The sequence below is a fragment of the Salarias fasciatus genome, chromosome 8 (assembly GCF_902148845.1).
Source record: "Salarias fasciatus chromosome 8, fSalaFa1.1, whole genome shotgun sequence".
Lineage (NCBI taxonomy): Eukaryota > Metazoa > Chordata > Actinopteri > Blenniiformes > Blenniidae > Salarias > Salarias fasciatus.
The window spans coordinates 21,997,797-22,008,574 of NC_043752.1; the positions used below are offsets into that span (position 1 = coordinate 21,997,797).

Sequence of the window (10,778 nt, forward strand, 5' to 3'; positions counted from 1 at the left end):
ACACACACACACACACACACACACACACACACACACACACACACACACACACACACACACACACACACACACACACACAGAGCATCGTTTACATTTCCCTTTAGCGCTGAGGGTGAAAGCCGCTTTAAGGAAAGACATTCTGAGCAGTGAACAGCGAACCCTGTCCAGCGGGGACCTGCTCGGGACGGACAGGGTTCTCACAGCAGAACTCTTCCTGAACGTCTTGTCACATAAATCAGAGCGTCCGCTGGAAAACAGGAGGATCTGTGAGACGGTGGACCCTCTGCTGTCGTGTCCATGACCTCTGACCCCCGGCCGGGCGGCCGGACCACAAAGAGCCGTTAATGTGGGCCGGGAGCTTGTTTGTGTATCGTGAAGCCAGCGCTCCCGTCCTGCTTCCTGCGGGGCGGGGGGGGGCGGGGGGGGGGGCGGGGGGGGCGGGGGGGGGCGGGGGGGGACTCTGGTCGGTTTGGTTTGGCGCTGCTCTGGCTTCCTCTTTCCACGCCTCCACACATGGAGCACAGTTCATGGAAGCGGCTCATTGTTCCCATTCAGAGGCTCTCCGACGGGAGCGGGGAAGGAAAACAACATGGCCGACCGGGCAGAACCCGCAGGACCACGGCTCGGTACCCATCGCACACACACACACACACACACACACACACACACACACACACACACACACACACACACACACGGTTCAGGATCTTACCGGCTCTTCCTCTGCGTGCTTGAAAGCAAACAAAGACCAAAGGTTAGTGGTATTATTACAGATGAGCAGAGATCCAGAAGGTTCCATCCTCCTTCTGAGTGACTCCAGGTCTGAGACAGACGTCAGGGACGTCAGGGACATCAGGGACGTCAGGGACGTCAGGGACGTCAGGGACGTCAGGGACGGAGCTGGTTCTCCTCAGCCTGAAGCTTTCTTTACAGCTTCACCACCACAGAGCTGGACCAGCAGAACCAGACCGCCTCAGACCGGTTCCTGTCCTGGAAGGCTCCATATTAGCCCAGGCTGTCAGAGAGCGTCTGGCTGTGGAGCAGCAGAGACCCGCAGGACTGACTGCAGGACCTGGCAGTCTGCTATCGCAGCGTAAACACTCAGAGATTCATAACGCAGCCTCTGAGGCACTCCGGAGGAAACACAGCCTGCTGTTTTCAGAAATTCCAGCGCCTGGTTCTCATGAAATCCACCTCACTGTTTACGCTTCTGAGACGGAAAATCCATCTGCTATCAGGGCGGGTCATTCTGGACCCCCCCTCCAGGAGCACCGAGGACGGCTCTGGTCTGGGGGTGCTGGTGGGTGCTGCTAGGGATTGGGCTGTGTTCAAGGGGTTTTGAGGGGTTGGTGGGGTTTGGGGGGCCAATGGGGTTTGGGGGGTCAGTGGGGTTTGGGGGGTCAGTGGGTTTTTGGTGGGTCAGGGGGGTTTGGGGGTCAGTGGGGTTTGGGGGGTCAGGGGGATCAGGTGAGTTTGGGGGGTCAGTGGGTTTTGTGGAGTCAGTGGGGTCAGGGGGGTCAGTTGGGTTTGGGGGGTCAGTGGGGTCAGGGGGGTCAGTGGGGTTTGGGGGGGCTAGGTTCACTATGAAGGTTTTCAGGTTTCTCACTTCCTGTTTGTGCTTCATGAGTTCAGTTGTGGATGAAAAACAGCTGATGGGTGTTGGGGTATTTGTTGCATCGGGGCCTGAACACAGCAGAGCTCCGTGGCCTCTGGAGGCTCAGAAGGAGGATGGAAGCAGTGTGCCCGGTGCCCGGCGCCCGGTCCTCGGGGTCTCACCTCGTCTCCCTCCTCTGAGTGCTGGGAGAGCTGGTCGTGGTCCATGATGCCAGCCTCGTCCTCCGTGGGCCCGTTGCCCACCCGCACCCCTCCGAACTTCTGCGTGCCCTGTTGGGTGAGTCCGGTGCATGATGAGGACACGCCTGTTTGCTCTAAAGCCTGCTCTAGACTCTCTGCAGGGGTTTCTTCCCTCTTCTGGGACTAGATACAAAAGCCACAAGAGCTGTGTCCAGCTTAAGTCCAGCCTCAGGATCAACGCTGCCCTCTTCTTCATCCCAGATCAAACGGGACACCCAGACCGCCCACAGCAACAAACGCCTTTGGCTAAGCCCCGCCCCCACACGACCACAAACCAGTAGCATTCGACTACCAACTGCACGGAAAGCCGACTCGGACATTCTGCCGAGAACCATCAGACCTTGAGACTCTTTAGTTGTTTCTGGCGGTATTTAAGTAATTTAAGATGAATAACCGATCAGACGACGTCACACAGTCAACTGAACACTGCTAGAAACAAGGATGTCTACGTTTGACCCGAGGTGAAGCCACGTCTGGTAGAATCTGAGCAATCGAGGCATGTCTTATCAACCGCATCGCGCTAGCAGCGCCACCTAGCTTACCTGAGAGACACAGACGGGAGCAAAGCGATCAGTGTCACGAGCTAATCCAGGCAGCTAGGTGGCTAGCCACAGGTGGACGAGGTAACAAGCTAGGTGGCTAGCCACTAGTGAAAGAGATTACAAGCTAGGAGGCTAGCCACAGGTGAACAATCTGCTCCATACTACCCCCCAATCTGCGTGTTTGCATTAGCCACAGTAACAAGGGGGGCGGGGCTTAGCCAAAGGTCCATTATTTGCCGAACGGTCTCTCTGGTTGACTTAAAGACAACAGACGGGAACTCGTCCAACATTTAGAACCTGTTCACACCACAGCGTTTTCAGGTGAACTAGGCTGAAGTCAGAATTAGCTAAGAACATTTCCTCACTAAGTGAATGTTAATCAGAGGGAACGGTGACAGTTTAACCCAACCAGAGAGAGAGCTCTGCGTTCTGCTTTCTGCAGGACCGGGGCAGCCGGGGTGTCCTCGGAGTGGTTGGATTTAATCTATCAGCGCTCCCGAGGCCGGCTTTAAGCAGTTTCCATGGTAACACAAGCACAATGCACAGCACGATGTGTGTTGAAATGAATGGCAGAGCAGGAATAAAGCAGAAGTCATTGGTTAAACATGGCAGTAAGTCAGCGGCGGGCGCAGATCCACATACCAGGTGCTTCTTCCACAGGTGCTGACGGCGCAGCACCATAGTTTTCACAACCAGCATACAGGGAACACATGCAAGGGCAATCAGCACCAACAAAACCTGGATCCCCATCTACAGATGCAGACAGAGAGAGGTTAATGAGGGGACAGACGGCGTCCTGCGCTAACAGCAGCCGCCGAGGTCCTCCAGCTGCCGGCGGGAATCGGACCCGCCACCTTCAGCTCCTCCGCTGGGCTTCCTGTGACCAGCAGCCTCTAATCAGGAGCTCTGCAGCCCTGCGGCGCTACAGCTGCTAGCTACAGCTGCTAGCCGCCAGCTAGCAAACAGCTAAAAGAGCTAAAACTGTTTAATAAACTGTTTAAATTGAAAAAGAACAGATAAAATGACCATTAAGAAATTAAAAAAGGCCTAAAATCTGTGAAAAGGAGCTCAAACTACACATTTAGCTGAGATGAGACTAATAAAAAACAGATAAAGCCACGAAAAACTAAAACATTTAAACTAAAAATGAATCCTGTCATCCTCCATTCATGTGCTAGTGAAGAGGAGACAGGGAGGACAGGGGGGACGGGGGGACAGGGGGGACGGGGGGACAGCGGGACCGACAGCAGCACCTGTCCGCTGTACAGGGGCTTGTTGGTGGGGTCGCTGTAGTTGAAGAGACACATGTTGATGAAGTGGATGAGCAGGCTGGGGGCGTCTCTGGAGCTGTAGGCGTCGTAGGCCGTCCACTTGTAGAAGACCAGCAGGACCAGGTACCCGAACAGGCTGAACATGAAGACGATCTCGGGGATGAAGCCCAGGAAGATGTTGAGAGGCTTCTTGAAGTACCTGCACACAGCAGAGAGCGCTCAGCGGGGGTCCCGGGGGGTCCTGGGGGGTCCTGGGGGGCCGGGTCACTGGGCGGAGTGCAGGTCTCACAGGTGGTTGAAGAGACTGAGGGACACTCCGAACAGCATGTGGATGACTCCCAGGATCACAGACATCTTCATCTTGAAGGAGTTCAGGAAGGTCAGCTTGTTGGTGGCCACGTTCCAGATCTGCAGAAACCACAACAAAGTCCCCCGTCTGCCGAGTCTGACTCCAGAATACAGCCGGACAGGACAGAACAGCAGCGGCCACGAGGGACGCCGGACCAGCAGAGCCCCGAAACGCTGCAGCATGCAGCATGTAGCATGTAGAATGTAGCACGGCAAGGTGTGAAGGTGTGTGTGTGTGTGGGTGTTGTGTGTGTGTGTGTGTGTGTGTGTGTGTGTGTGTGTGTGAGTGTGTTACCGGGTCGATTCCCAGTGGGTATGGCCCGTTAAAGACACCGGGAACAGCAGGGTCCAGCTGCAGGACTGTGTTACTCCCAAGGGTCTCGAACCTGGAACACATTCACAGAACATGTTCTGAGTGGAGACGGGTTCTTTCAGAAGGAAACAGGAAGAAGGAGCAGAGGAGACCAAAGGAGCTGTAGAGCTGCTCTGGAGCCACTCTAGAGCCAGTCTGGATCCACTCTGGAGCCACTCTAGAACCAGTCTGGATCCACTCTGGAGCCACTCTGGATCCAGTCTGGATCCACTCCGGAGCCACTCTGGAGCCACTCGTGGCTGCAGAGCTGCAGACGATGCCGACTCACGTCCAGTTGGCTCCTTTGGGACCAAACATGGGTCTGACGCTCCAGCCGGACCCGAACATGTTGAGCGACTTGGAGAAGCAGTCGTTGTAAATGACGCCGGTGTAGACGGAGAAGACCCCCATCAGGAGGATGATGTAGCGGCCGGCGAACACCATATTGAACATCTGCGGAGGGGAAACGGTGGCTCAGACACGCGTCGGACCGTTCCAGAACCCCGGTCTCCGCGGTGACGGTACCTCGTTGTCGCTCTTCTGCGCCAGGAGGCGGCTCTCTCGGATGACGAGGTAGAGCGCGGCACAGGTCATCAGCAGGCCGTGGCCCATGTCCCCGAACATGACGGCGAACAGGAAGGGGAAGGTGATGATGGTGTACGGAGCTGCAACCGGATCAGTCAGGGGATCAAATCAAACTGACAGAATGAGACTGAAATGATCAACATCTTCTGCACACATAGCATTCCAAAACACTGTATTAAGAATGTCAATAATGGACATAATTCAGCCAGACGTCCAGAAGGAGAGTCGGCTGGATTACCTGGGTTGATCTCCCGGTAGTTTCCGATGCCGTAGGCGTCCACGATGTTCTGGAAGCCCGACGTGAACTTGTTGGTCTTGTTGAACGTCGGAGGCGTCTGTTTGGTCTGCATCCGGTTCAGGATGGACGGCACGGTGGAGCCGCTCCTCTCCTGCCACCACGGGGAGCAAACATCCCACATCAGAGGATACAGCGACACTTTGGACTGGGGGGGTCCAGTCTGACATTCTGGATCGGTATTGGGTACAACATGGGCCACAACTTGAGTGTAGATGTGGTCAAACAGCAGCAGGCCAGACCAGAGCCGAGGGACGCCGACTCACCGTTCCTCTGCGCAGAGCGAACTGGATGGAGTCCAGGTCTGAGACGGGACACCACACCTCGGCGATCAGGCACTTCTGGGTCACGTCGATGTTGCAGAGGTTGAGCGTGTGGTAGATGGCCTTCATCTTCCTCACCTTGATGAACCACACCCGCATGGTCTTAGAGGCGGCCTGCAGGACGCGCTGGCGGTGGTCCTCGGTCTGGTTCAGCACCTACACAGTGGACGGGCGTTGGGGTCAAACACAGGGCTCACGGGCTGAAACTGACCCGCCAAGGGGGGCGTGGCCAATAAATTCAAGTCTTTGTATCTGCTCAAGGCTCTTTGTAGCCAAATGCTAAACATGTAGCCAAAATGGCTACATATGCTCATGTTAATATGTAGCCAGGAACTAAAGCTAATATATACCCAGGAGCTAATGCTAATATGTAGCCAGGAGCTAATGCTAATATATACCCAGGAGCTAATGCTAATATGTAGCCAGGAGCTAATGCTAATATATACCCAGGAGCTAATACTAATACATATCCAGGAGCTAATGCTAATATGTAGCCAGGAGCTAATGCTAATAGGCAGCCAGGAGCTAATGCTAATATGTACCCAGGAGCTAATGCTAATATATACCCAGGAACTAGTGCTAATATGTAGCCAGGACCCAATGCTAATATATACCCAGGAGCTAATGCTAATATGTAGCCAGGAGCTAATGCTAATATGTAGCCAGGAGCTAATGCTAATAGGTAGCCAGGAGCTAATGCTAATATATACCCAGGAGCTAATGCTAATATGTAGCCAGGAGCTAATGCTAATATATAGCCAGGAGCTAATGCTAATATGTAGCCAGGAGCTAATGCTAATATATACCCAGGAGCTAATGCTAATATGTAGCCAGGAGCTAATGCTAATATGTAGCCAGGAGCTAATGCTAATAGGTAGCCAGGAGCTAATGCTAATATATACCCAGGAGCTAATGCTAATATGTAGCCAGGAGCTAATGCTAATATATAGCCAGGAGCTAATGCTAATATGTAGCCAGGAGCTAATGCTAATATATAGCCAGGAGCTAATGCTAATATGTAGCCAGGAGCTAATGCTAATATGTAGCCAGGAGCTAATGCTAATATGTAGCCAGGAGCTAATGCTAATATGTTGCCAGGAGCTAATCACAGCCTGTGTCCTGCTGGCAGGCGGGGATTAGGATCGGCCTCTCAAGCAGAACCAGGACTGTTTTCCAGACTGAATATGGGAAAGAGGAGGAAGCGGCGGAGGAGAAAACAGGCTGCGGCTCTGAGAAGCTTTGTGATTCGATTGGAAATAAATTGTATGAAGAATAGAGCAGCAGGCTGAACAAAGACTTCCTGTTGCACCGAGTTTCACATTAATTTCTGGTTGTTTGGAGTGAAGGACTGGAACACAGAGTACAAAGAGCCTTTGAAAGCCTCTAAATAAAGACAAGAACTGCTTTTCCAGAGGAAACACGAGCCGGACAAAGAGCAGGCATCACTCCAGGGTCAACGCTCTCCTGGCGTCCAGTCTGGATGTCTGCCGGAGCGCCAACGCTCAAACTCACCATTTGGAGGTCGTCAATGCGACTGTTGACTCCGGCCAGCATCTCCTTCCTCTCCTGAGGCGTCTCTGGACACGGGTAGAGCGAGGCCCGGAACCTGGACAGAGCAGCCGCCATGACAGCCTGCCCCATACCACCCCCCAATCTGCCCCATACTACCCCAATCTGTCCCATACCACCCCCAATCTGCTCCATACTACCCCCCAATCTGTAACATTGTACCCCCAATCTGTCCCATACCAGGGCTGGGCGGTATAAACAGTATAAACCGTATGCAATATAAATTTGGTTTATATTAGGTAGGGATGTTGGTCATACTGCCCAACCGCGATAGCACATTACGTCCTCTGGGTGGCAGTACTACAACTTTTTAGATGCCCGGTTCCCTGAAGAAGAAGTACACAACAACAGCGATGGCGGTAAGCGATGAACAGACAGAGGAAGAGCTCCTGAAAAAGATTGGTGCAAAATCTATAGCAGCGATCTGTAACTGGCGGCCTGCTGGCCGAACATTAATATCTGACCCGCCAGATGATTCTGAAAATCTGAAGCAGCTGCTTCACAGAGGCAGTAACTCCGCCCATCACCCTGTCAGCATCCAGCTCCTCCTTAACCGCCTTCATTACCTGTGAAACACCTGAAACCCTCTGATTCAGAGAACAACCTGCAGCTCCTGCTGCCTTCAGGGACGCTTCGTAAAAGTAGCTGCTGATGGCGGTGCCTCAGTCAGCTGTTAGCTTAGCTGTTAGCCACCGACGAACGGGGATCACTCAAAAAAAATTGGCACGACGCCAAATCAAGTTGCAGACCCCTGATCTGTAATCTGGACCTGGTTTAGATTCAAAGTAACTTCTGTTATTTAATAGTTTAAAAACTACTTCCTGCTTCCATGCTTTCACCAGGTGCCATGGTAACCAGTACAAGACTGTTAGCCTGAAATGCATATATCAAATTATACCGTGATATATACCTTCTACTGTGTAAGTTTCAAATTATACCATGATATAAATTTTAGGCCATATCGCCCACACCTACCCCATACTACCCCCCAATCTGCTCCACCCTGCCCCACCCTGCCTGCTTTCTACCCGGTTCTACCCGGTTCTGCGCCGTTCAGTCATGTTCAGACGTGTTTCTTGAGGTTTTGAAGAAACATGTGCAGTAGGCTTTAAAGCGGACCTGTCGTGGTCTGCGGGCCGGATGTTTGACCCCCTGCAGTGTTGCGGGGGTCCCAGCAGGACACTCACCCCTCACAGATCTTCTTGACCCGGTTCTTCAGCTGGTCTCCCTGGAAGAAGATGATGAAGACCGACTTGTGGACCTGGTCTCCCTGAAGACCACAAGAGCGAAGACTCAGTTCCCCCGGACGGACTGTGTGTGTGTGTGTGTGTGTGTGGGGTGTGTGTGTGTGTGTTCCGCTCACCGTGGTGGGGTCCTCCAGAGGATCCTCGATCTCGGCCTTCCTCAGGAAGACGTTTCCTCGACACACTCTCCACAGCATCCTCTCGAAGGTGGGAATCCTCTCCCTGCTGATCACTCCAGCCACGAAGCTGCACGCACACACACACACACACACACACACACACACACACACACACACCCGGAGGTGTTTCAGGTGTTCCAGGGCGGGGGTGTGAGCTCCTGTTGCCGTGGTTACCCCAGCCTGAGCGGCGCCCCGCGGCCCCCCTCGCTGCCCTCCATCAGGGCGGAGGACTCCTCCAGCAGGTTGGGGTCCTCCATCTGGCGGACAGAGGGGACAGGACGGTGAGGACGCTGCGGTTCTCCGGGGGGACGGGCGGGGGACGGGCCGGGCCTCCACCTCGTCGAAGAACTGCTGCGTGCGGTGGAGGATGTGCTTGAGCTCCGTCAGCTCCAGGAAGTTCTTCTTCAGGGCCTCCTGGTTGGTGTTGATCTCCTTCAGCTCGTTCTCCAGCTTCTCGAACGTGGCCTGCGGAGAACATCCGGTCATCTCAGTGAGGTTCTGGACCAGGACCCGCGTCCCGGTTCCGGGTCTGGGTCTGGGTCCGGCCGGCTGCGGTCACCTCCAGGTCGATCATGTCCCGGGGAAACGGAACCTCGGGGTTCTCTCCGGTGTCCACGGTGGGGATGTTGGCCTTCTTGATCTCCTTCTCAACAAACCCTGTGGAGGAGAGAGATTGAGGCCTGGGGGGGGGGGGGGGGTTGGGGGGGGGTGGGGGTGCTCAGGGGGAAGGTGGAGACTCACTCAGCTTCCTGTTCATCTCCTCACACCTCCTCACTTCGTTCACAAACTTGCGCTGGAAGACGTTGACGTCCGGGTTCAGCTGCACGCAGAAGAAGAAGAAGAAGAAGAAGAAGAAGAAGGAGAAGGAGAAGAGGGAGAAGAGGGAGAAGAGGGAGAAGAGGGTGAGAGCTGGAGAGAGCCCCCCCGGCCCGGCCGCCCCCCCGGTTCCGGGACTCACGTCTCTGAAACTGTCACCATGCCCAGCTCCCCCAGCTCGCTGACGCAGCAGTACGCCGCCTCCGACTGGAGGAAGAGCTGCGCCAGGGTCATCTCCTCGCTGCGGAACAGTTCTCCCATGATGCTCTGCTCCAGGAACCGCTGCACGGAGAACAGGACGCTGCCAGAGACACGGAGAACAGGACGCCGTCAGCCATGTCATTCACCAGAACAGTGCTGTCAGTACCGGCCGTGGCCAGTAGAGGTCTCTGTTTGACAGCTGCCATGACGCCGCAGGACAGCCTGGAACCGTCTAGACTCTCTTTGTTTATTTATTTCTAAATCAGAAGATGTTTAAATAATTGAAATATGAAAAAGTAGAATCTAATGATTTGGAATAGAGAGACATGAGGCGAAAGCGGTCCTTCCTGTGGCGGCAGCGTGTTGCAGTGTCCCACACTGGACGCAGCGGCGGCCCGGTTTGAGTCTGCAGACCTTATGTTTGACAGCCCTGAGGATTATCTGACGGCGACATCATCCTGAAACACTGAGGCTTTAAACCGGGATGAAAACACGGAGGCTGATGGAGGATGAGGAGGAGGAGGAGGAGGAGGAGGAGGAGGAGGAGGAGGAGGAGGAGGAGCCCCCCCCCCCCCCCCCCCCCGGATGCTGCAGCTCTGCCCTTCACGACTCAAGGACGCCATGATGCTGCAGCTCCTCTTCCTCCTCCTCCTCATCATCATGTAACACACACACACACACCCCGGACCCAGCTGTTCTGATCAGCGCCAGTGGTGTGTGTGTGTGGTGTGTGTGTGTGTGTGGTGTGTGGTGTGTGTGTGTGTGTGTGTGTGTGATGCTCAGATATTCAGGTCAATATGAAAATGCGTCACTCCTGATTGAATTCAGCATTCAGTATTTTCAAATTAAAATCCCCCCCCCCCCCCCCCCCCCCCCCGGGACCCCCCGGGACCCCCGGACCCCCCCCGCATCGCCCCGCATCGCCCCGCACGGCTCCACTCACCGGACGCTCCGCCGCTGCTGTCGGGATGCGGGATGCTGCGGTGCACCGAGCTGCGTAAAGTCCCGTGCACTTAGCCGGAAGTACGACACAAACACGCTTTCAAAATAAAACCACCAGACGATTTACTGAAGTCAGTAAATCGTCTGGTTGTTGGATTTAAAATCGATTCCCTCCAAACACACTGATGGAAAACCGCCAAAGCTTTAAATCTGTTGTGTTTCTGATGTGTTTCTGTTTCCTGCGTCACGAAATAAAA

The 10,778-nt window shown here is 54.4% G+C and overlaps 1 protein-coding gene across 1 annotated transcript in view; it reads right to left on the minus strand.

The window, feature by feature from the left end:
- The window catches only part of LOC115392889 (V-type proton ATPase 116 kDa subunit a-like), an 11,042-nt gene extending 1,828 nt beyond the window's left edge, over window positions 1–9,214 (minus strand). The window contains exons 1-16 of the mRNA XM_030097555.1: window positions 9,122–9,214; window positions 8,899–9,027; window positions 8,737–8,819; window positions 8,503–8,629; window positions 8,327–8,409; window positions 7,083–7,176; window positions 5,514–5,726; window positions 5,191–5,341; window positions 4,893–5,032; window positions 4,657–4,820; window positions 4,311–4,401; window positions 3,957–4,075; window positions 3,650–3,866; window positions 3,039–3,146; window positions 1,776–1,884; window positions 713–732 (exon numbers count right to left, since the gene is read on the minus strand). Of these exons, the coding sequence (XP_029953415.1) occupies window positions 713–732; window positions 1,776–1,884; window positions 3,039–3,146; window positions 3,650–3,866; window positions 3,957–4,075; window positions 4,311–4,401; window positions 4,657–4,820; window positions 4,893–5,032; window positions 5,191–5,341; window positions 5,514–5,726; window positions 7,083–7,176; window positions 8,327–8,409; window positions 8,503–8,629; window positions 8,737–8,819; window positions 8,899–9,027; window positions 9,122–9,136 (1,863 nt within the window). The 5' untranslated portion in view covers window positions 9,137–9,214. The remainder of the gene's footprint in view (window positions 1–712; window positions 733–1,775; window positions 1,885–3,038; window positions 3,147–3,649; window positions 3,867–3,956; window positions 4,076–4,310; window positions 4,402–4,656; window positions 4,821–4,892; window positions 5,033–5,190; window positions 5,342–5,513; window positions 5,727–7,082; window positions 7,177–8,326; window positions 8,410–8,502; window positions 8,630–8,736; window positions 8,820–8,898; window positions 9,028–9,121) is intronic.
- Window positions 9,215–10,778: the final 1,564 nt, after the last annotated feature.